Below are 26,632 nucleotides of genomic sequence, written 5' to 3'. Positions count from 1 at the left end.
GCAACCACAAGTCTGATCCCTGTGTCTACGAGTCTGTTTCTGATTTGTAGATAGGTTCCTTTGTACCATATTTTAGCTTACACATATAATTGATATCATATGGTATTTGTCTTTCTCTTTCTTACTTCACTTAGTATGATAATCTCTAGTTGCATCCATGTTGCTGCAAATGGCATTATTTCATTCTTTTTTTATGGCTGAGTAGTATTCCTTTGTATATATGTACCACATCTTTTTTATCCATTCATCTGTTGATGGACATTTAGGTTTGTTTCTATGTTTATTGGCATTTGTTATTCATAGACTTTTTAATGATGGCCATTCTGACCTGTGTGAGGTGGTACCTCATTGTGGATTTGATTTGCATTTCTCTAATAATTAGTGACGTTGAGCATCTTTTCATGTGCCTACTGGCCATCTGTATAGACATCTTAATTATTAAAATCACAATGTTCTTGGGGTTAAAAGTAATTGAACAACTATTTATAATTGAAGAATGATTGGAAAAAATTAGGAGATTTGCCTTAGATTTCATTCAGGTGCAAGGAAGAACTTGTACCTTGCAAGGAAGGAATGTTTTATGTGTATAACCTGTTGAGTTTATTAGCTCAGTGTTTCATTTATATCTTCATATATGCACATACATGAAAAGATGAGCAATTATAAAAGGAAATTGTTAAGTACCAATTACATGGTATACATAAAGCTTGATATACGTATTTTCCAAATCACAACTTTTAATGATAAGGTAGAATATTTGAAGTTGGGAAAATCCAGACTAAGGGTAAGAGGAATTTAGTTTGTTTTATTGATTTATTTATTTTTTAATATGATATCACTTTTATGTAAAATCTAAAAAACAATACAAATGAATCTATATACAAAACAGAAACAGACTCAAAGATGTAGAAAACAAACTTATGGTTACCAAAGGTGGGGGGCGGATAAACTCTGAGTATGTAATTAACAAACTACTATACATAAAATAGGTAAGCAACGAGGATTTACTGTGTAAAACAGGGAACAATATTCAATATCTTGTAATAACCTATAATGGGAAATAATCTGAAAAATATATGTATATAACTGAATCACTTTACTGTACACCTGAAACTAACAGAATATTATAAATCAACTACACTTCAATTAAAAAATATAAAATAGAGTTGTTGAGAAATGAATACATTTTTGCAAAAACAAAAATTGAGTCTAGGGCTTCCCTGGTGGCGCAGTGGTTGAGAGTCTGCCTGCCGAGGCAGGGGACGCGGGTTCGTGCCCCGGTCCGGGAAGATCCCACATGCCGCGGACCGGCTGGGCCCGTGGGTTCGTGCCCCGGTCCGGGAAGATCGCACATGCCGCGGACCGGCTGGGCCCGTGAGCCATGGCCGCTGAGCCTGTGTGATCGGAGCCTGTGCTCCGCAATGGGAGAGGGCACAACAGTGAGAGTCCCGTGTACTGCAAAAAAAAAAAAAAAAAAATTGAGTCTAACCTGGTGAAGAATAAAGGAAGGTATACCCTGGGTTTAGCCAGTGCTTAACTACTCTGACTTCCTTTATGTCCGGTCTCCCAGTGCTGGACCTCTCCTCTTCTAATCAATATGGATTCTTGTCCCTCCCGCTCATTTCCTCACCAGTAAACTGTGACCCTACACTACCCACTGGTCTGCAGTGGAGGGAACAGCCTGAGTTACTGACGGCAGGCATGGCTCAAACAGCTTGCTGAGAGTGAGCCATGCCTACCAGACCCACAGCGCTCCACTTGGCTCTCCCCCATTTCACTCACGTGCTGGTTTCTGCTAAACAAGGGTAAGAGGAATTTAGAGCATACCGAGATCATTTTCTGGTTGGAGTACTGGAGGCCTTGCAAAGAAAGTAAGATGTGGTTTGGGCTTCATTAGCTATAACTTAAGGCTTACTGTGTATCATATAGGCTGTGCTGTAAAAATACTCCACATATATTATTTTTACTTTTTACAACAATCCGGCAAGGTTAGTATTATTTCCATCTTACAGACAAGGAAACTGAGGTTCAGGCAGGTTAAATGAGGTGCTCCAGTTTCCCACATCTGGTAAAGGTGGTAGAGTTGTATCCTGGTCGGTGACTCACACCTCAGGCTCTTCCCACTTCACTCTGCTGCCTCCCTGGCGGCTGCACGCCAAGATCCAGTGGTGGGATGGGCCGGGATAAGCAGGAAGAGGAGTGACGCACACAGCATCACTGGTGATCTGAGCTGTTCAGTCCCTCGGGGCAGCTCTGTGAGCAGCCCTAACCCTTCACCGTCCCCCTTCCTTGTGCCCGCTTTCTGCCTTCTGACTTTCCTTTTCCCTTATCCTTCAGTGCCACATCTGAAGTGGGCACTGGAACATGCCCTCCTTAAATTAGCCCTGTTCTCACTCTTTTCTGTTGAGAAAATGGGCTTTAGAGATGTTAATCAAACTAAGAGGAAGTAGAATGGCATCTGTGTTTGAATTTCAGTTCTCTCAAACTCTGTAGCCCATCCGTTTTCTTCTCATCCTGCTGCTTCTGGTGAAGACTTTATAAATGCATGTATTAATAGAAAGCAAGCCCTCCTAAAACCTCCTGTTTGGGTTTATTTTATCATAATTTAAAAAACAATACAGGTTTTGTGGCTAGAAGTAATAATAGGAAAATACTGACTTAAAGTGGAGGGGAGCCAGAGAACCACAGAATTTTGTGTCTAGAATGTTTCATGACCTGGGTTCTGTGTGTCGCTGGGGGTAAAAGGGAGAGGTTAGCAGGATCTCAAGGAAGGTAAGAAAGGAACATGAAGTTGTTCGTCTTGGTTTTCCTTGTTTCTTATTTTTCATCGTACTTTTACTCCTTATTTATAGGCCAATAAAGGAATGAAAGATTTGAAATTTTATGAATTATATTAAATAGCAGGAATTCTGAAACATTCATGAGGATAAGATCTGAACTTAAATTGTAGTTCTCCTCCTTTTTAGCTGTGTGACCTGGAAGAGGTAACATAATTCTGTGCCTCATTTAAAAAAAAAAAAATCTGTTAAGAGGGAAATATATATCTAAAGGACCATTGTGAAAATTAATTGGGAAAATTTTATATGTATCAGTTATAAACTGTTTGTCCCATAACAAATGCTCTATAAATGATGACTCCTGTTATTGTGATTGAGAATATTTCATTTTTTAAAATGGGAGCAATGGAAGCAGGAATGGAGGATGCGTGTGAGTGTGCTTTAACTCCGAGAGTCAGGGTGAGTAGAGCAGAAGGAACATTGGCCAAAAGCCTGGAAACTTTGCTTTTAGCGCTGGATCTGCCGGTGATTTGCTCTTTAAACATTAGGCAAGTCACTCTACCTCTGACAAAAATCTCTGTCCTCATGGATCTTATAGTCTAGTCGGGTTGGGGGAAGCATGGACAATAAAAGTGAAAAGATAAAGCATAAAGAGAGCTGCAAAATAGTCTGGCCAAGAAAAAAAATTCAAGTTTCTAGGTGAGTTAGTTGGTCTTGAGTAGAGTGAGGAGAAAGCTCAGGACTAAAAAGGATCCAGTATATTCTACCCTTGATTTGACCCTTCCTGTAGTATTTAATGTGCTACCACCAGATTTAAATTCTTTTAAATAATATATGCAGAAGTAGAGAGAATAGTATAATATACACTCGTATACACATTACCCAGATTCAGTAGTTGTCAAGGTTTTCCCATACTGTTTAACCAGTTTCCTTCCTCTGCTCTCTCCCTTTCCCCTCTTCTTTTTGCACCCTATGTGTTTAGAGGACTCCTCTAAGAATCGCGCTATGCTCAGAAATGCCCTGTCATTTGTTTACAGCTCCCCAGTGCCACCTTAGGTCTAATCTCCTGTCCTTTTTATACGCAAGGGTGGTGGACTTTAACCAGTGAGCTGGATTTACTGAGTTTCCCAGAATCTCCAGTAAATTACCCATCCCAAAGTGTAGACCACGCACCGCTCTGTGGCAGTGCTTGGGAACTACACTTTCACCAGCAGCTCGGTGTCTGGAGAGAGTGACTTGTCACTCCTGCCCACTAAATGCAGAAGTTGCCTCAGCTCCTCCCTGGGCTCCTCCTTAGCTTCCTTAAGGCAACTTCTTTGAATGGGAAGAGAACGAAGTGGCAATTCTCTTAAGCCAAGCGGAGCTCCTGTTGTGCAACCTAGTGGCATATATGCAGGAATAACATTCCCAGCTATCACTATTCTGTTACTGAGAGCTTTGGACAACCCTACTCAGACCAGAGTTTATCAGGGAAAAGTCTCCCTGTCTGAATGGGAAACTTCCCTAATCTTAAACTTTTCTCCAATAAATCCTAACAACCTTAAAGAGACTTAGGTCCACATTTGCCCTTCTTACTACCTGGAAGGCATCCCGCTCGTTGAAAGGAGGCATTCCATTTCTTTCTGGCTGAGATTCTTCTCCATGCATCCTTTCCTGTGTTTTCAAGAAAGCACATTACTTTCTCTACCCCCGACCCTCATTCCCCCTTTCAGTGGACTGAACTCTAGTCCACTGTGCTTTCCTACCCTTGCCTGAGCCTCTACTGTCATCCACAATGCAGTGCTGTGTTTTGTTTTGTTTTTCTTGCTTTCTGCTACAAAATATCCTTTCTGGGCTGTGGTTGGTAACTATTTTCAGTTTCAGGAGAGAGGCTGTTTTCAGGCACATTGCTGGGGCTCTGTGTTCATAAGTGAATTGTACACATAGTTCCTATATGTGACTGCAGTATTAACTGCTTAAATTTTGTTGCCTTCCGAACAAGCATGTTACTCGCATTTCATGCTGTTTCTGTTCTTTGGCCAATGCAATTAATACTCCCCATTCCCCTTGCCCCCAGTCACAGCACAATTGCTAGATGTGTAAAAAGCAGTGGGTTCTGTGAAAGTAAGGACCCTGTCCCTGTGATGCCCCATAAATAATTGTTGAACAAATGAATGAAACCAAGAGCAAGAGCAATCAGCAGAAGGGTTTCAGGTAGTGAAAAATAACACTTTGAATGGTGAACGACACACATCAAACTGGAGGGCTTTGTGAACTGTGTAAAGAAAGAGCTGGGGCTTCCCTGGTGGCGCAGTGGTTGAGAGTCCGCCTGCCAATGCAGGGGACACGGGTTCGTGCCCCGGTCCGGGAAGATCCCACATGCCGCGGAGCGGCTGGTCCCATGAGCCATGGCCGCTGAGCCTGCGGGTCCGGAGCTTGTGCTCCGCAACGGGAGAGGCCACAACAGTGAGAGGCCCGCGTACCGCAAAAAAAAAAAAAAAAAAAAAGGGCTGGATCCTATAAGCAGTGGGGAACCATTTATGCATTTTATAGAGGTATAATTTGTATATGTACAAAAAAGTGCACACATCTTAAATGTACTGCTTGATGAGGTTTTTACATATGTATATACTTGTGTAATTACTGCTCAAACCCCAAAAATATTTCCAGAACTCCAGATGGGGAGCTTTATCTTGATACACAACATTTTGAATACCAAGTTTGGTCTGTGGTATAACTAGGGTTGGAATTATAACAGCTGTTCGTGGTATTAGCACATCTTTTTACTTGAATAAAAATGTTAGTTCATACCATTTAATTACATGACCAAAACAATGCACTGACTAACATTTATTAATCATCAGCATGTCTTGGTGCTTTATATTCATTACTTCATTTTATCTGTTCCATGGGGTTTTGTTACTATCCTGTTTTACAGATGCTGAAGGTTAAAGAGGTAAAGTAACTTGCCTTAGGTTCTACAGCTAGAAGGTAGCAGAGTTAGAATTAAATCCAGGACTGCCCATCGTCAGAGACTGATTTCTTGTTGGTGATCTGCTGCCTCAAATGTCTGGGGCCCAGGTTTAAGTAACAAAAATGTTATGTCTTTGTGGTAGGAGGTAATGATTATCTTTCTTACCTGCACACGATGATTGCTGTTTTTAGGCACATTATAACCTGTGGCTTATTAGAATTTTGAGAGGGAAAGGGATCTTTGATTCTGTGACAGTCAGGCCTCAGAGTAATGTTCCTTAAGATGGATCTTCATGAGGGAGGATGATGCTCTGAGGATGGCTCTTTAAAATCTGTATGTAGCAAGGCCTCTACAAATTTTGAAAATAGGACACAACAAAGATGAAATGTAGACCTCAATATCCAGAAATTCCAACAATTAATTTGTCTTAAAAATTAATGAGTGGAATAAATGCATGCCAGTGGTAGTGAAGTGGCAAAATTCTTATAACATTAAGATTGTATTTCAAGAGCTAAGACATCCAAAGAAAATATGAAACTTCCACAGTCACAGAAAGGAAAAACAGTTTATTTTAACTGCCCTCAAAGTTGCTTAAACCAGCCATCCTCTGTACGTGTTATTTTTTTAAATTTGGTATCACAATGCAAAAAAACCCATCACATTGCAAGAGTTCTAGCTATTATACGTGACTTGGACATTTGAAAATATATATTTAATATTTGTCCGTTGTGTTTTCAGACACAATGGGAGGGACATTTTGGCACGTTTAGGCATAACTTGGGAGTAGTCAATGAAACTTAGGTTTTACAAGATGAAAGCATGGCAAGAAGTGTCAGATTACTATGGAGAAACATGTTGCAGGAAACTAATCTTAAGATATAAATAGCATGCTTTATCCAGCTTGCTTGGTGAAAGACTGCTGTTTTGTGTTGTTTAGAGTAGTGGATACAAAGAATATTGTTATTGCCAGTTGTATTTACTTTTTGAAGAGGTGTGGGTGCCGGAAAGTCAGTTCAGGATTGTTTTGATATCTGTGTATTTTTAACTGGGGCTGGGGTGGTGATGGAGATGGCTTTCTACTCGAAGCTGCTCCTGTTGGTAAATGTTTCTGTTTTTAATAGACGTTGTTTAATAAATCATGCATTTAAATGAAGCCATCAAAAGGGAAATAGGATTATGGATACCGAATTCTGTAATTGAAGTTAATCCAAAAATATAAATAAAAAATAGAAAGTGTCATTCACAAATAAAATAAATATGTAGAGTCATGGTAGGGAGCAGATCAGTCTCCCTCCCCCCGCCAGACCAGGAGTTTCTTTGCTGTCCTGTTCAGAGTGCCTACTTCTTGAGTAGCTTTCTGGTGTTTGTACAGCTCACCATGCAGAGGTTGTCACTTAAGAATGATGTATTCCTGGAGCCAGCAGGTCCGGCTTCCAGGAGCCCTTGCCTGAAGAGTGACTGAACACCTTTGGTGCGTGTTCCTAGCATCAAGCTGCCTTCTTCCAAGTCATCCCTCAGATTTTGTAATGAGCCTAGTGGCAAAACAGGCTGTGAGGAAGTCAGTCGAGAGAGAGAGAGAGAGAGAGAGAGAGAGAGAGAGAGAGAGAGAGAGAGAGAGAGAGAGAGAGAGAGAGAGAGAGCGAGCGAGAGAGCGAGCGAGCGCGAAGGAGATACTCAGAACTGATGTCAGTGTCCTAGTTAGTGCCCTTTTGTATGAAGGGGGAAATAAGTTGTCTTTCAGATTCTTTTTAAAACCTTTAAAAAAAGATTGTGAAATGTAATATACAAACATTAAGTGGTTCGCTAAGACTCTTCCCTTCTTACTCTGCTACCTTAACTGCCCTCCTTCTGGTGATGATATCATAAGATAACAGTGGGGTGGCTTTGCTAACAGAAGAAGAAATAGAAATTAAGATGAAAAACTAACAAAAATATTAGTGAAAGAATAAGTTTGAGATCCACAAAGATGAAAAAAATCGTGAAATCATTTCCTTAGGATAATACACAAGGCAGCTGAAAGGGAACTCTAAGACAAGGTGTGCGAAAAGTGGAGAAAAGAAGATGAGGCATTGAATCAGGCAGACTTTGTGTTATCCTATTTGTTTCAAACTACTTTGTTCTAAGGACTGATGCCTGCCATCGGGTTGCAGATAGACCTGAATTATAGCTTACTGTGTTTTTCTAGTTTTTCTGGAATTAGAGATCTAGAGTCTTAGGTGTATATAAGTTATTATGAAAAAAAAAGATCTACTGCAGTAGATCTTTTACAGTCTTCTTGCATATTTCAGGTATGAAAATTCAGAGATATTTAGTACCCTTTCTCTACTTGAAACCTGCTCGGAATAGACTTCATTTAATGGGGAATTGACATAGTAGGATAAACCTTAATACAATGAAATTATTTTGATTAATTCTGGATAAAGCTACATTGGTACTTGGGCAGGTAAACATAAATTTTAAAATAAGTTTCTTTTTCTTACAGTCCTATTTTGTAACGGATTATGATCCAACCATTGAGGATTCCTACACAAAGCAGTGCGTGATAGATGACCGGGCAGCCCGGCTAGATAGTAAGTAATCTTCCTTTATTTGATGGTTCACGTATCATATTTTTAAAAGTAAGCTTTGATGTTTTGCTAGGTTAAATACTACAATTGAAATGTTAGATGATCTTGAATATAAGCCCATCTCTTTCATTAGTTTTGATTGATGAATCTGCATATTAGGCAATTTAAATATTCCTCAGTAAATGTTATGTAAAATAATTGGATTGAGCTTGTTCTGGTGAAATTGGTCATGTCACTGTAACTTGCTGAAGTTGTGTTTGTTGGGACATTTGGAAAAAACATGAGGTTTCGGCTCTTCCTACCTTTTGATGAAGGCTGAAATGGGTGAAGTAAATATAGAAAAGCTTCAACATTTGCTAACTTGCTTACAGTTTATAGCACAGAGGCCTTAGCAAATAGTGTTTTGTGCTTGGCTAAACTTTCCACCTCTCCACAAAAGAAAGCCCTTTTCTTTTAACTTGGTATGATTCTTTTATTCACAGAGATCAAGAAATACATTAGCATCTGTACATTCAGTATGGTATTTGGGGGGTGGGGTGGACAAGCATTTCTTTCTTGAATTTACAGGTATCTTTTTCAGTTCTTTTCATGGAGGAGGTAAACATCCAAGAGACTTCAGAGGTTATCTGACTGTCTGCCTAGGTGTATTTGATATTCTTAACCTTGTAATTGCTATGCTAATATAGTCTAAGTACAAAATCAACCTGCACTGATGAAGGTAACTCTGAAACTGTCTGCCATTAGAATATATTTGTCTTTAGCATTGAATAAAGTACTAAAAGGAGAATGCCATTTTTTAAATTATACTAAGTATGGTGTGCTCCAGAGGACCCAGTTTAACTGGGCCTGCCCTTGTGAGGAAGCCATTTTTGTAAGATGAAAACACGAACATAATTACATTTCTTGTTTTTTCTTTAGTTCTGGATACAGCGGGACAAGAGGAGTTTGGAGCTATGAGAGAACAGTATATGAGAACTGGCGAGGGTTTCTTGTTGGTCTTTTCAGTCACAGATAGAGGCAGGTTTGTATCAGTATTCAATTGTAGGTCTCCTGTTCATGTCTAGATCACTGTTTCATTGAATTTGCATTCTTATTTTTATAGAAAAAGGAAAAGTAATAAAGTAGTAAATGGAGCATGGGACTCTGAATTCTGATAGTTGACCAAATTGATTAATTTGTTTTTGTGTTTTTAGTTTTGAAGAAATCTATAAGTTTCAAAGACAGATTCTCAGAGTAAAGGATCGTGATGAGTTTCCAATGATTTTAATTGGTAATAAAGCAGATCTGGATCATCAGAGACAGGTGAGAAGGAATTTTGCTATTGGGAAGCCAATTATTTGTAATCATGTGAGTGAACAGATATGTTTAATGAGAAAGTGCCGTGATCAAAAACACTGTGCTGAGTGTGGCACACTGGATTTCATAGAGGTCCTATGATAGGTGACAGATAAAAAGGAAGTAGATCTGGGGGCGTTACATTTTTACATAGTATACAGAACTTCAGTGGACTCTATAAGCCAGCAAGTATTTGCACCAGCTCCATTCACATGTTGTAATTTCTTAGGTAACACCCACAGCTCTAATTTAGTTAGATACTCCTAAACTTACCTGTAATTCAGTATTAATGCTAAATTACCTCATTTAGAGAATGACTTTGATTTAAATTACAGTATTTGGATTTTTCCTAAGTCCCATTAATGACTGAATTTTCCGTTAATTCTTCACATGGGCAGCTCTAACACCAGTAACCTGCAGGAAAATAATATTTTTAGTATTTAGTTGCAGGCTTGTTTATACTCACTTGTTCTTTACCCACTTATTTCACATACGATTTAAAAAATTTTTGGTAAATATTGGCCTCCTCTTTCTGTGAGGGAGGGGAGCAAGTTCAGATATAAATTAATGGAGGCTCTGCATTATTTGGGGGTTCTTTTGGTGTCTTCATTTCTTTTAGGTCTTTAGTCTCCATCCCACATCTGGAATACAATTGTTTAAATACTTAATTTTTGCCAGTATTTAAGTTCTCTTGTTTCTATATAACCTTGGGTTAACAGATTTTTGTGTTAACAGATTTTGATTGAAAGTGCAAACAGCAGGAAAAATTGGTTGATAAACAGCATTGAGGATAGCCTTCCATTTTGTAGTTAACTATTATTTAAAATATAATCTTTGATTTGTGTGCTCTATTTGTAAATTTTGTTGAAGGTATACCAAGTTTAAAGCATGAATTTAAGAGCATGATATTGTTCTAATGCTAAGGTTTAGAAATGTTTACCTGTTGTAGAATGAATTTTACTGTCACACCTCTTTCAAATCTGAATTATTATAAACTTAAGGTGAAAACATTCAATCTTCATTTCAAACCAGTATAAGCTGTTGGAAGCAATTTAGGATATGACATTGCTCACATCTTAAAACCTGGAGTAGACAGTCCCATCTGTTTTTTTCTCATTTATATTTTATTTTTGGGGGACCAGTTCCTTCAGTGTTTCTGAATCTAATTATGTTTATTAAATATTGCCCAGTAGAACCTTTTTACTGCTCTTCTCAGTCCTTTCTAGTACTAGAAACACTTTTAGATGTCGTTGGATCTGGGGAATAATGGCAAAGTAACTGCAGGGAGCAAGCAGTTCTTGCCCTATCTAATGCTAGATAGATATGTTTCCTGCTGTGATTTTTCTCAAACTTTTTTACGGTGGTAACTCCAGTAAAGGAATAAGTGGTAGGCCTGGGGTGAGGTGGGAGCCTTCTATAGTTTAGGCAAGATTAGGGAGAACAGAGGAAAGGGAGTATGTCCATCAGAACTAAACAAGCCTTGCTATGATTAACTTGGGGGCAAGGGGTCTGTATGAGTTACTTGTAAGTCATTTATATATTGAAGATTGCCAGTATTTGGAGTGTGGTTTCCATCTGTCTGCAGATATTAACATATTGTGGCACTTTGGCTTTGTTTTTACCATAGATTTATAAATTTTTCTTCTAAGTTTTTTCTTTTTATAAAAGTAATAGATTTCAGAGTAAAATAAGAACAAGGTGGTAAAAGAAGCAATATAGGGGATGATAAGTTTAATATTTCCATCACCTTAAAGATAGGCAATTAGCTTGGAGTAAGTTCTTAATTTCTCTGCTTTAAAACATATACATAGACATTAAGTACTATGTACATGCTGAAAAGTTGAAATGTATATATATCCAAGGGAGAAAAGCAAATGGCTGAAAACTGCTTACTTTTCTGCTCCTTCCTATAGATTCTCCTCTCTGAAGGATAGGCACAAAGAAACATTTTATTCCTCCCATGCTTTGTCTTCTGTTTTCTAGGTTCCTTCACCCTGCACTCAGGCGTAAAGGTCATCATCATTACTTTTATGTGAGAGCCTTTAGTGCTGACTGGAAATCCTACTACATTTCTCTAGTCTATTCATTTCCCACTTGTTTGGATGATTATTACTTACTTTCTATTTTTAAATTAATAACACTTTCTTCCCCTTCCTCATCCTCAGCAGATTGATGATGAGTGGTATTTTCCTATTTCACTGAGATATTTTTACATGTTCCCACTTCCACATGCACTAACCTAAGGGCACGTATGCCCCATTAATTCTGCTTCCTCCCACTTGCATGGATAAACTTCACCTCCCTGACCAGCCTCTCTGATAGGCACTGAAGCCCATCCATTGCTCCTCGTGGGCATCACCCCAGCAATTGTTCCATCCAGGTGTTCCATTTCTCTCCTGCATGATTATTCCCATCAGCTTGCGACATGCTACAATGGTCTCACCTTTAAAACAAAAAGTAATAACCACGGCAAAAGCTAATCTCACATTCCTCCCCGAGAACCTTTTTTGCTGCTCCTCCTAGTAAGCAGAACTCCTTAGAAGCGTTATCTACACTCTACTTCCTTTCCTTTCTTTTTCTTGTTTGCACTGACTGCAGGCATAGCACCTGGTCAAGGTCACCACTTGCACAGATGTAACATTTGACACAGTTGCCCACACTTTCCTTTTTGAAACACTTTGTTTACTTAGCTCTGGAACTCCATTCCCTATGCATCCTCCCCCCTCCCCTCTCCTTTTGTTGGTACTTCCTTGTCTTTCTCGGGTGTCTTAGGGCTCAGGCACACTCTCTTCTGTGTACATTCTGTGTCCTGGATGTACAAAGACAAACATGCCTTACCCCTCCAAGCCTTGAGGGCCATACTCGGTGCAGTTGAAATTGAGATGCTGTACTAAAGGTTTTTACCTTTTAGAAGTCTCTTCAGAATTAAAGATGATGTTCTGTAATGCCTTGGCACCCTTACTTGCTCTACCAACTGATCCTGGACAGGCCACAGGCACCTCATAATAACTTCTTCCACTTGTTTGGAAATGCTGACTTTTTGGTCATCTCTTTAGGTCAGTGACCAGTCTGGCTTGCTCTTAGTTGCTGATCAGCTTGTTCTTTTCTGTCTTTGTCTTAGGCTTTACCCTTTGGACTTTCTCTAGCTTCTAGCCCGTTTTCTCTTACATAGCAAATGCCAGTTCCCCATGTTCTTTGAATTTGTGGGTCAGCCCTGGGCATTCCTACTACTGTTCCTGAGATTCTGAACACATCAGGGATGGGAGATCAGCCAGAAGAGACTTTGCCTATTTCCTTTTGACTTCTGTATCTCTGTGGACTTGCTTCATCCACCCACCTATTCATCCAGTTTTTTATAGAACACTTTCTAGGCACTATGACAGAGCAGTAGAAAAAACAAGGTCACCGAAATAAAGAGAGATCTGTAGAATTTGAATGGCAGTGTTACCACATACCTGGGCCCTTAGAGATACATTGATCATTTTGTTTATTCTGTCAGAGGTATAGGAAGAAAATATGGGTAAATGATTTACTTGCCCTTGCTAAAATGTAAACGTAGGTAAATATGACAACATATTGATTCTGAAATTTCATACAGCAGCTGTGTATGGGCTTGGACTGTGGACTTCATGATAGCTCTGATTTCAAGTTCCTTGTCCTTGACTCAGCCTCGTCTAGAAGTCAATGGTTTTTTGCCTTTTTTAAAAAATTTGTTTTTGCTTTTCCCCCTTTTACCTCTCCTGGCTTGCCTCAGTTTCTCTCTTTCCTGTCCCCCTTGTTAGGTACTTAATTTCTACTGGCCACCATTAATTCGAGAAAGGAGCCCATTACACTTATAACAATAGATTACTTAAGTGTATTAATCCCCACTCCTCTTATCTGTCAGTACCTTGATCACAATGTGCCCTGCAGCCTCCCAGGAAAAAGAACCCCCTCCCCCCAACAATAGAGTAAGGGTCTTCTCTGGCCTCACCTGTTTTGTGCCTTGTCTGCAACTGATTCACTTTGTTACAAAGCAGAAACTAACACACCATTGTAAAGCAATTATACTCCAATAAAGATGTAAAAAAAAAAAAAGAAAAAAGAAAAGATTTGTAAGCGCCATGACGGCTTCTCAGTTTTGACCACTTAGTTTTGTTCATGTTTTGTCCTTAGCACAGAGAACAAAGGTATGCACTCAGTATACAGTTGCTGAATGAATGAATCAAGGCATCAGTGAATCAAGATGTGGTATTAATATGATGACTCTTTCTACATAATAGATATTTTTGAAAAACAAAACAAGTTTTGCTTCTGTAAACTTAGGGTTATTCATTAACTCAACACATCCCTAAGTGACTATTGCAGATGTTGTACTCTGTTCTTATTAAACTTAGTTTGTTTAATAAAGCTGCTCTCGTCATTCCCATTTTGCTCTTCTCTATTTAGAAATAGGTAGTATTAGATAAACTCATGTGACTGTGGATTTTCACAGATAATTCATTTGTGCCTTAGAACTGAGTCCCACTGGAGGTTCCAAAATGTAAATCTGAATTTCTTGCATCAGGTTCACCTTTGTTGTTTAAAACAAAACATTTCTGGTAGAACTCAGACCTACTAAACCGGAATATCCAGGCTTAGGATTTGGTATCTTTGTAAAATTCTCTGGGTTGGGGAACCTCTGGGAAATCCTTGTTTGTGTAGCTTTCAATCTTTTGTTGATTTCTGGCTTCACAGTGTTTTGGCTTTGGTACATGTGGTGTTCTTCTTGTCATATTTTTTTCCTTTGGTGGTAGTGATGCTATCTTCGTTAAAAGTGCTACACCAGCAAGCTCATAAGCAGCTTTATGTGTGGTTAGAGATTTCTTGACCAGAAATGTGTGTATGAACTTTGCTGACCTCGATTCCTGGAAGACTGATGTAAGACCGTGCTTTAAAAATAAATAAATGAAGCACATAGACAGTCTTAGCCGTGGGATTGTTTTATCATCTAGACCATTAATTCATTAATTTTTCTCAATTGTATAAAGATAGGTCATTTGCTGTTTCCCTCTGGCCGAATTGCATTATGTAGGTGGGATAGGGCAAGGTAGCTTTCTAAAGAATAATTGACCAGAAATACAAGGAACAAAATTCTTAAGGACATATATTTCCCTCCCCCAATCAAATTATATTAGTAAAGTAAGTAATTGATTAAGACTGACATGTCGCAAAAATTTATTTTTACTTTTCTTCTTTTATATCTCTTTCACTTCAAGATGTAATTTTACTTCAAGGAATTTTATGTCAACTTTTCTTAAAAAGAATTGTCCTTTCTAAATTGGTGGCTCTGTAAAGATTTATTTTCCTACTTGGCTTCCTTACTTATTGTTAATTGCTTGCTTGATTTGACTGATTGATATTTCAAACCATAGGCCTTCTGGTACCTGTGCTGTTTTGAAGAAAGGAGGGTAGATTTTAAAGTTACATAAACTTGGGTACACTAATACTATGTAGAACCTGCCTGCCACTCTTTCGGAATACAACAGAGTATAAACTGTTATGAAGTAATTGTTAGATGTATATGCATTAATGTAATGGCCTAATGATAGTGCATTGAAGGTGCTGAATTTTGAGAATATAAAATTAAATTAGGAGAACAAGCTACCTGAAAGGATTAGAGGGAACCATACCTTGAGCTAAAACAGGGCCCAGGAATATTCTAATCAGCCAGAGTGTCAAACCTGATAATTCCTGGGGTATCAAATAGTGTTGAGAAGGGTTTTGTTCTAGTAGTGGGGCAAAATCAGCCTTAGATGTAATGCTGTTCTGGTACTGTACAATAGAAAGGATCAAACTTTCCGAATAATTGCATCCCAGAAGAAAGCTCAGGAATATTTATAGGAATACAAATTATCCAGAACTCAATAGGTAAAAATCTAGTAGCCACGCATCCGCTCAAAACTTACCAAGCATGTAAAGCAGCAGGAAAATATGACCCGTAATAAGGAGAAAAGACAGTGAATAGAAACAGATCCAGAGATGACACAGATGATAAAGTTGGTGAGCAGAGAAATTAAAATTGTTATTATTACCATATACCATATGTTCAAGAAGCTAGAGAAAAGACTGAATATTGACTATGTTAAGTAGAGACATGGAAGATGTAAAAAGATCAAAATCAAACTTCTGGAAATTAAAACTACAATGTCTGAGATGAAAAATACACTGGATGGGATTAACAGCAGAAGTAATGGCTGAAAAATTTCTAAATTAGATGAAAACTTACAAAGCTCAACAAACCCGGAGCACAAGAAATATGAAGTAAACTACAAGGCACATTATAATGAAATTGCTTAAAAGCAGTGATAACGAGAAAAAACTGAAAAGTAACCAGAGGGGGAGAAACATTGCATACAGAGGATCAAAGATAAGGATGACAGCAATCACACTGTTTCTCACAGGAGACGATGCAAAGAAGATAGTGGCACAGCATCTTCCAGGTACTGAGAGAAAAAACTCATCTGAAAATTTACTTCAAAAACAAAGGTGAGGGCCTCCCTGGTGGCGCAGTGGTTGAGAGTCCGCCTGCCGATGCAGGGGACATGGGTTCGTGCCCCAGTCTGGGAAGATCCCACATGCCGTGGACCGGCTGGGCCCGTGAGCCATGGCCGCTGAGCTTGTGCGTCCGGAGCCTGTGCTCCGCAACGGGAGAGGCCACAACAGTGAGAGGCCCGCGTACCACAAAAAAAACAAAGGTGAAGTAAAGACTTCTCCCAGATAAACAAAAAGTGAAAGAATTTATTACCAGCAGACCTACATTAAAAGAAATGCAAAAAAGAAGGAAAACCATACCGAATGGAAATCTGGATCTATACAAAGAAATGAAGAACACCTTTACCCATTTATGTGGGTAAATATAAATTACTTTTATTGTTATTTAAATCTCCTGAAAACATAATTGGATGTTTAAAGCAAAAATAATAACAATGTATTCTAAAGTAATAGGTAACAGTAATAAAAAGAGCAGGAGGGAGAAACATACTATTGTTATAAGGTTCTTAAACTATACATGGATTGACATAATATCATTTGAATTAGACAGTGATGAGTGAAACATGTGTATTATAAACTCTAAAGCAATTATAAAAGTAACATAATAGGTACATAGTTTATTAGCCAACAAAGAAGATCAAATGGAATCATAAAAACAATACAGTTAACCGAAAAGAAGGCAACTTTTGATAAGTAGAACAAAGAATAAATGGGATGGTTAGGAAACAAATTTCAAGATGACCCAACTATAGCAATAATCACATTAAACTTAAATAGTGTGAACACCTCAATTAAAAGGCAGACATTGTCAGATTGGATAAAAAGCAAGACCCTACAAGAAATCTACTTTCAACGTAAAGATACAAATAGGTGAAAAGTACAAAGGATGGGATAAGGTATACCATGCTAATACTAATGAAAGAAAAGTTGAAGTGGCAATATAAATATCAGACTAAGTAGATTTCGGAGCAAATATTATTACTAGGAATAAAGAGGATCATTTCATAATGATAAAGAGATTAATTCATCAAGAGAACTTAACAATCCTAAACATTCATGTAATGAATAACAGCTTCAAAATTCTTAAAGCAAAAATGGGAAGAACAGTTATAGTCAGAAGTTTCAGCATCTCTCTCAATAATTGCGCAAGTAGAAAGAAAATCAGTAAGGATATAGATGGTTTGAAGAACACTGTTGGGCAACTTATCCTAACTGACGTTTAGTAAACACTCCACTGAACAACAGCAGAATATACATCTTTTGAAATGAGAATGGGTCATAGAACAAGTCTCAATACAGTTAAGGGGATTCTGATCAGATGGTGTATGTTCTTTGACCACAGTGGAATTAAATTGGAAATAACAAAGATATCTAGGAGATCTCCAAATATGAGGAAATTAAGATACTTTTAATTTACCCTCAGTACAAAGAAAACACAGGACATTACAAAGTATTATGAGCTGAATGATAACTAAAACAGCATATCAAAATTTGTGGGGTGCTATTAAAGAAGTACCTATAGAGAAATTTATAGCATTAAATATTTGTATTAAGAAAGAAAAAAGGTTTCAATTCAGTGACTAGCTTCTACCTTAAGAACTGTAAGAAAAAGAAAGAGCAAATTAAAACCATAGTAATCAGAAGAAGTAAAATAATAAAGATAAGAATGGAAACCAATGAAATTGAAAATAGGAAAAACATAGAGAAGTAAAGAAAAACCAAAAAGGGAGAGATAACCATCATTTCAAATCTTAGTAGATATTTAAAAGATAATAAGGAAATACTATAAACAACTTTATGCCAATAAATTCAGCAGGTTAGATGAAATAGACCTATTCCTTGAAAGGAACAAACTCAAGAAAAAAATAGATAAGCTGAGTAGTACTATATGTATAAGATAAATCCAATTTATTGTAAAAACCTTTCCTCAAAACTCCAGGCCCAGATGGATTCACTGGGCCAATTTTACTAAACTGATTTTGCTGGAACTATTCCAGAAAATTGAAGAGGAGAGAATTCTTTCCAACTCATTATATGAAGCCAGTATTACTCTGATACCAAATCAGACAAAGATATAAGAAAACTACAGTTCAATATTTCTCAGAAACATAGATGTAAAAATTTTTAATTAAAATTTTAGTAAATAGAATTCAATATATGAAAAGAACAATGCATTATCACTCAAGTGGAGTTAATTCCAGGAATGCCATGTTGATTTAACAGGTGAAAGTGAATCAGTATAATTTATCATATTAACAGACTTTAAAAAGGAAAAATCATATGATCTCAACAGATGCAGAAGAAAAAAATTTGACAAAATCCAGCATCGGTTCCTGATAAAAATTCTTTATAAATGGAATAGTGAGGAACTTTATTAGCCTGATAAAGGGCATCTGTAATAAAACCCTACAACCAACAGCTTACTTAATGGTGAAAGACCAAATGCTTTCTCCCCAAGATCAGAAACAAGTCAGGAGTACCGCCTCACCACTGCTGTCTTGGAGCTTCCAGGCAGTGAGGTAAGGCCAGAAAATGAATGAAAAAACATCCACATCAGAAAGGAAGCAACAAAACTGTCTTTATTAGCAAATGACATGATTGCTTATGTAGAAAAGCCTATGGAATTTACAAAAACAAAACAAAACAAACCCACCTAGATAAGTGAGTCTAGCATAGTTCCAGGTTCTAAGATAAAGATACAAAAGTTATGATTCTGTTTTGCAGAGAAAAATGTATATCATTGAAAAAAGATGAGAAGAATGTGGTTCTGTATGGATGATAAGTTCCTAAATTTTCTTTTTTTTTCCTTTTTGCCCATCTGTAATTTTCTAACCTTGTATAAGTGTTTACTTTTGTGGTAATGACAGCAGTGAGAGTCACTTTATCAGAAATATGAATTTTCAGGCCCACTATATAAATATAAATGTAATATAGTTTAATAGTTGTAGGTAATTATCACTATTCCAACCCTCTACATTTAAAATATATATAGGGCATCTACTATATAGGGCTAATATTCAATTAGCCTTTTCTTGCTCTGGCCTACCATTTATATGTCATCAGCAATGCCACCCTTCCCTGCCTACCTTCATTTCTTCATGTAAGGAAGGCATTGTGAGGGCTTGTGGTTCTATTCATTATTTTTTTCCCACATATTTATTGAGAGTCTTCCAAGTACCAGGTACTGGGGAATGCAGACGTGAAGAAGACCCCATGGCTTCTTGAGGCCTGCCCTGCTCTCCAGCCTCATCTCTTGCCATTTTCTCTCTTAGCTTATTGTATTCCAGCCACTCTAGGCTTCTTTCAGTTTCTGGAACTTGGAGTGCCCTCGTGCCTGCTGTTTCCGTTGTCGGGGATACTTCTTCACCCGGACCCAACTCCATACACTTTACCTAAATATCACTTCCTCAGGGAAGCTTTCCCTGACCTGCTCAGCAGGGTTATACACTCCCATAGCACCTTGTACTTCCCAGAATTTATCACTGTTGTATTTAATACTTTCTGAGTAATCACTAGACTGACATCTTGCTTCTGTCATGTTCTGAGTTTTTCTGCGGAGGTGGACTTCAGCACTATGAGTTAAGCTATTAAGTGTTTTGGTTCGTCTTAAGGCAAACCAGCTTGGTCTCTGGCTGGATTAACAGTGCAGTGTGTGGCCAAGCAGTAGATGGAGCAGATCTAATCGTTAATACTGTACCTCAAACACACCTCTTGAAATTTCAGGTAACGCAGGAAGAAGGACAGCAGTTAGCACGACAACTTAAGGTAACATACATGGAGGCGTCAGCAAAGATTAGGATGAATGTAGATCAAGCTTTCCATGAACTTGTCCGGGTTATAAGGTAAGCAAAACACATCCCAGAAGTTTGTTTTAGTTTATTGAATTTGATGGGTAGTCACATTATGCTTTTTAAAAAAATTAAGAAAAAAAATTACCATTAAATGTTTTTCGTAAGAAAGAGGAAATTGTATGTAGGAGTGATTCTTTTCTGGGAATCATTTTTGACATGGTATGTTAAAAATTTTAATTATGTACATAATTCTGGTTACTTCCTACATAAAAAGCCTAATTTCATTATATTGAAGTAGAGTACACATAGAGATTTTGAAAAGAATTGGTGCACCTTCCAAAGGTGGCGGTGGTGTGAAGATAGTGACGACAGCAGCTAACACTTGAGTGGTAGGTAGCCTCTGCCAGATCCTGTGCTAACTGCTTCCCGTGCGTTACTACATTTAATCCCCACCACAGCCCAATAATGCCCCTACTCTCTGATGAGAAAACAGATACAGAGAGGTGAGATAATTTGAACATATTAAATGGCAGAGCTGGGACTTAAATCCAGGTCTCTGATTCCAGAGCCTGTGCTCTTAGCTTTGCTTCCTACCCACTCCTCCCAGGCCACGAGGAAGCCAGGCAGTAGGGATTCAGCAGTCCCACAGCATATGAAGTATGATATCCAGACTTCATAGAGGTTTTCTGTTCACTGGCCTAGGAGGCCTCTGTGGTTCAGAAAGTATTACTGGGTTCCAAGAAGCTGGAGGCGGTGAGTGAGGTTGGCTGGAGTTGGTGTGTGTGAGAAAGAGTGAGTTGCTTTAGCAGGTGGGGTTTTGTGAGATTATTTTGGGTCTTGGTGGCTTGGCCTCTGTTTCATCCTCTGTTCTTAGTTCTGCTGGTTTCCCTGCTAGTTAGTTTGACAGGTATATGGAGTTAGTTCCTGTTAGTTGTACGTCTAAGGTGAATTGACATTTTGAGCTATGGGCTTCTACTTGTACTTTTTCTTAGCCCGTTACTAGGGCATTCTCTTTGTGGGTTGGAAAAGAAGATTGCTTTTTTTTTTTTTAGTAGTTTGTTAAAAATGCAAATTCGGTTATTTTTTAATGAATACAGAGTTTCAGTTTTGCAAGATGAAAAGATTTGGGAGGTGGATAGTAGTGCACAACATTGTAAATATACGTAAAGCACTGAACTGTACACTTAAAAATGGTTAAGATGGTAAATTTTATGTGTATTTTACCTGCCCCCCCGCCCCCAGCCCGAAACCAATGCCTTTTTTTTTTTTTGGCCATGTTGGGTCTTCGTTGCTGCATGCGGGCTTTCTCTAGTTGCGGCGAGCGGGGGCTACTCTTCCTTGTGGTGGGCATGCTTCTCATTGCGGTGGCTTATCTTGTTGCAGAGCACGGGCTCTAGGCACACGGGCTTTAGTAGTTGTGGCACGTGGGCCCTAGAGTGCGTGGGCTTCAGAAGTTGTGGCGCGTGGGCTCAGTAGTTGCGGCATGTGGGCTCTAGAGCACAGGTTCAGTAGTTGTGGCGCACAGGCTTAGTTGCTACGTGGCATGTGGAATCTTCCCAGACCAGGGTTTGAACCCGTGTCCCCTGCATTGGCGGGCGGATTCTTAACCATTGTGCCACCAGGAAGTCCCACCAGTGCTTTTTAAAAATAATTTTTATTGCTTTTTTGAAATATTTAATCCTTGGTTTTGATCCTCAGAATTGATCCACATCCATCAGTCAGTCAGGAGTGAGGAGGGGGTACATGAGACTTTTTTGTGCCAGAGACTGTTAGACATTTGAACATAACAAAATCTTCTTTAATCCTCGTAGCAACTGTGAAAGGTAGGGTTTTATTATCCCTCCTAAAAAAACACCCCTCAGAGAGGTCAACTAACTTGTTTAATACAGACTTGTAGTTACGAAGTGGCAAAACCAGGATAGGAATGGCATACCTCATAAGGGCAGGTACTTTAGTGATGGATGTTCATTCCTAAGGATACCTTAGAGTCATGGAATTTCAAACTGGGAAGGGAATTTAGAGGTTGTTGAATTCAGCATCTCACCTAATTGAATACTCACCCATAAATGAAACTCAGACAGCTTTGCTTATGCTCATGTTGAAGCATTTGTACCTCCCTGCCCTCAAAGATTTGCTTTGACTCCCTAGTTGAAATTTAACATCGAAAAACATATGCACATAAACCAGACTCATCCAACAATAACCTGCATTTATAATAATGTATTACCAAAAAGTCAATTATCTATAGGTTTTTCTATCTTACAGGAAATTTCAAGAGCAGGAATGTCCTCCTTCACCAGAACCAACACGGAAAGAAAAAGACAAGAAAGGCTGCCACTGTGTCATTTTCTAAGAATCCCTTGAATTTTAGCTACCAACTGCCAGGAAAAGCCCTCATCTTCTCCTTCTCTCCTTACAGTTTACATCATGTTGGTACCTTTCTAGCCTTAGATAAATGATCACCGTGGTAGCCTTAGACCAAGAAGCTGGCTAATCCTTTCCATGAAGCTGATCCAATGGTCAGTCAAGACAGATTTAAAGGAAACACTAAGGCTGCTTCAAAGATTATCTGATTCCTTTAAAATGGATATCTATATACACAGACACATTCTTTTTTTAAGGGCTTACTTTTAATAGGGATGGATCAGTTTTGGAACCTAAGCTGTTTGCCAAGCTGAAGTCATAGGTTGTGAAATAACTTTTAACTTCTGGAATCATATTGCCTACTGTTACTCTAAATAGAAACATAGGGAGTTTTAAAAAAATGTGAATTTTTGCCTATCTCTAAAAATTTTGATGTCAACTTTAGTTAACCTTAAATACACTGAATTGAATCCACAAAAGTGAGACATCTCAGACCTTTACTGATGCTATAGCCTTTTGTTTTCCAGTGGCCAAAATACCAAAATGCCTACTGTATTTATAGGTTAAAAACTGCGTGTAAAGCCTTTACTGTTATTCCTAAAGATAATATTCTGTGTGGCCAAATATTTGGACTCATTCTGGACTTAGGCATTTTAGTGTTCTTGGTTTTTTAATTTAACTCTTTTCACAGCCATGTTGAGAGTAAAAATAAATAATTTCTGTCTGTCTTCCTTTTCAAGTATTTCTGGATAAGGGATTCAAAAAAACTAAAACTGTTTTTGTTTGTAATATAAAATATGGAATTGATCTTTCCAGGGTCAGAGATGATTAATGTTTTGCTATATACTTTTATACATTATTTTCTTATCAAACTAGTTAACAAGTATTTTTATATGTTTGTAAGCAAATATGCTTTCACAGCATACCTTGTGTATATGTAAAGATAAGTATTTAATTCTCACTTCACTTTTAGCTGACAAAGGAAAAAAAGTGAAAACTACAGAAACTGTGGTAGAACCTTACATGCTGTTCTGGTCCTGGTTGTACCCACCTTTGGCCAGTCACATAGCTACTCAAGAAACCTTCCCAATAGAGTACAACAGGATGAGAATCTGAAATCACTTCCGATATCCCCTACTAGATATTGACTGCTATATCAAGTAGTAAATGGTAAAACTTTTAATTGACAATTAGTATAACTGTGGGTGACTTCTGATTTTGTTTTTAATTCTGTGGATTGTGTTTAAACAATTCAAAAGTATGTTCCTGATTTTGAGATACTAAGTGGTATTGCACAGTTGTCACTTTATTGAATGTGTACAACAGTTCCATGAAGATTATAAAGCATACCCTTGTATAGCTTCAGGTGCTAGAATTAAAATTGATCTGTTATCACAAGATGATGCTTGATGACTTGTTATTTTGGTGGTTTATTGAAGGAATGAGTGTTGGAGGAAACTTATTTTCATAGCTCTGTGCCTTGTCCTGAGGATTTGAATCTAAGATCAATACTGGTTATTTAGTAGGTGAACTTGAAGTGAAATGGCTTGGTGTTTTTAGTGATTTCCTGAATATTTTCTTAAGTCATTGTTTCTTTAACTTTTTCTATGAAGTGCTCCTGACAGAGATTTCTCACTGTAGAGGGGAGAGGAGGGTGAATACATACACATATACTCTCTCTGAGTATGATGCCTAAAACAGCTGAAGCAAAGCACACAAATTTATTTGAATGTTAATTAAAATTACTGCCCAGGAAGATACCGCATTTATCCCCTGGCTTTTGGTGCTATAGCACTATCTTGTATCCTTGTTAGTACTTTCAGTTCGGGAAGTTTTTTTTATTTATCGTTGGTAACTTCAGATAATAAGAGATAGTCTATACAACATTCATATTTAGTGGGAAACCTTTTATTTTGTTCTGAGTAGATGATTTATAACAAAGCAGCCTAAAAGTTAAATTTTGTTGTCTCAGTTTACTTTTTTTCTCTCTGTGCTTTACTTTGGATAATTTTTATTCCTACATCTTCAAGTTCCCTAACGTTTTCTTCTGCAGTTATTCAATCTGCTGTTAATCCCATCCAATGAATTTTTCATTTCAGACCTGATGTTTTTTCCTCCTGTAGAAGTCCTGTTTTTTAAAAAATATATCTTCTGTTTCTTTCCTCATTATGTTCATGTATTTCTCTTATCCAGCCCCTCTCAATTGAGTTCCCAGAGAATTGGGTCTAATGCCTTATCTGTTGTATGTAGTGAATTAACTTCTGTGCATCTGGAATGGTTCTAGCTGTGTACCATCCTTGGGAGAATTGAGAAAATAATCCCTCAGATAACTTTTTGTACTGCTTAATTCTCTCGCAGAACCCTGGTTGAGAAAGGCTGCTTTGAATATTTGAACATGGTTACAATAGCTGTTTAACATCGTTGTCTGCTGATCATGTCTATAAGTTTTGGATCTATTTCTATTGACTGATTTTTCTCTAGTTATGGTCTCATTTTCCTGCTCCTTCACATGTCTAGTAAGTTTTTATTGATATTAGATGCTGGACATTGTGTATTTTATGTTGTTGGGTGCCTAGATTTTGTTGCCTTCATCTAAAGATTCTTGGGCTTTGTTCTTGTAGTCAGTTAATTTATTTGTAGTTGTTTGATCCTTTCAAGGCTTGTTTTTTAAGCTTCATGCAGACTCAAGTAGCTTTTTTCCCAGGATAGTTTAGCTCCACTACTAAGGTGTGGCCTTTTTTGGGGTCTCTACTGAATGCCCTGTGTAATCACTGAGGACTCCAGTTTGGCTCATGGGAACTCAGACAATTCCCAGCCCTATATGAGCTCTGGGGAACCATTCTATTCGCAGCTCCTGTGTCATTCTTTCCCTAGCCTCCTGGAGTTTCACCCTATACATGCATATGTTAATATTTAGCAAAGCCTCGTTGACCCTCTGCATATTTTTGGAGCTCTTTCTCTGTTTGGCTCTCTCCCCTCCAGAACTTTGTCCTGCAGCTTTCAGCTGCTTCAAACTCCCTGATCTCCAGTGTCTGTCTTTTTAGCTCAGGGAAACATTTGTGACCTGCTTGGAATCCCCTATCCCCTCTGCAATCTGGAATGTGTCTCTAGGCAGAGAGCCAGGACAGTCTTAAGGTTTAGTTTGTTTGTTTTTCTTCCATCAGGGATTGTGGTCCTGTGCTGCCTGGTGTATAATGTTTGAAAACAGTTGTTTCACATATTTACTCTAGTTTTCTGATTGTCTAAGGTAGGAGGGTAAAATGTGGTTCATGCTACTCCACGACTGGAAGCTGAGGTCGTTCGCATTTGATTTCCATCATATAATCAGAGGTACCTTGTAGCCATCAATCTATGACTTGAAATCTTTTCTCACAGAGAATGGCCAGTCTCGTGACACGAATAGTCCTTGTCTGTGTGGCCATTGTGTTTTCCTCTCTAGCTTGGGGGCCGGCAAACTTTTTCTCTAAAGGGCCGGTTCGTAAATAGCACCTTGGGCTTTGCAGGCCATGTGGTTTTTGTCCCAGCCCCTTAGCTCTACCATTGTAGTGCCAAAGCAGCCATGAACAATGTATAAATGAAAGAATGTGGCTGTGTTCCAATGAAACCTTATTTGTGGACACTGAACTTGGTATTTCATATAATTTTCTTTCTTTTTTTTAAAAAATTATTTATTTGGCCGCACCAGGTCTTAGTTGCGGCACGCAGGATCTTCCTTGCGGCACGTAGGATCTTTCAGTTGGGGCCCACGGGCCCACACGATTGCACACGCGATCTTTTAGTCACGGCCTGCAGGATCTAGCTCCCTGACCAAGGTTTGAACCTGGGCCCCCAGCATTAGGAGCACGGAGTCTTAGCCACTGGACCACCAGGGAAGTCGCCTTGTCATTTTCGTGTGTCATGAAATATTAATCTTTTGAATTCTTTTCAAAAATTCATTTAAAATTGTAAAGATAATTCTGTACAAAAACAGATGGCAGACTGGATATGATCTGTGGGCCATGGTTTGCCAATCCTGCTCTTTAGCACATTTAGCATTTGAAATTACACTCCCAACTTCAGACTCTCTTATGAATGTGGAAATTCTTTCAAGCAGGATTTCCTGAATTAACAGTCATGAATTTCTGTCCTAGGAATTTTCTCCCTATATTGTTTGTTTCGGGCTTTACAGTGTTTCAGAGTTGAACGTTATGCCCTATTGACACACCTCTTACACTGATGATTCTCTAAATTTGGGACTCCAGAGTTTTGTTTTATATATATATACTTTATCCTTTGACTATTAAAATTCAGTGTAACAGGGCTTCCCTGGTGGCGCAGTGGTTGAGAGTCCGC

At 38.3% G+C, this 26,632-nt stretch overlaps 1 protein-coding gene across 1 annotated transcript in view; it reads left to right on the top strand.

Moving 5' to 3' along the window:
- The window catches only part of RRAS2 (RAS related 2), a 72,638-nt gene extending 47,454 nt beyond the window's left edge, over positions 1–25,184 (top strand). The window contains exons 2-6 of the mRNA XM_082845238.1: positions 8,213–8,300; positions 9,216–9,318; positions 9,491–9,599; positions 19,869–19,987; positions 22,202–25,184. Of these exons, the coding sequence (XP_082701364.1) occupies positions 8,213–8,300; positions 9,216–9,318; positions 9,491–9,599; positions 19,869–19,987; positions 22,202–22,289 (507 nt within the window). The 3' untranslated portion in view covers positions 22,290–25,184. The remainder of the gene's footprint in view (positions 1–8,212; positions 8,301–9,215; positions 9,319–9,490; positions 9,600–19,868; positions 19,988–22,201) is intronic.
- Positions 25,185–26,632: the final 1,448 nt, after the last annotated feature.

This window comes from Leucopleurus acutus, assembly GCF_964270905.1.
Source record: "Leucopleurus acutus genome assembly, chromosome: 8".
NCBI classification, from domain to species: Eukaryota; Metazoa; Chordata; class Mammalia; order Artiodactyla; family Delphinidae; genus Leucopleurus; species Leucopleurus acutus.
Note: the sequence above shows the minus strand (reverse complement) of the source record. Positions and strands in the feature narration are given on the sequence as shown.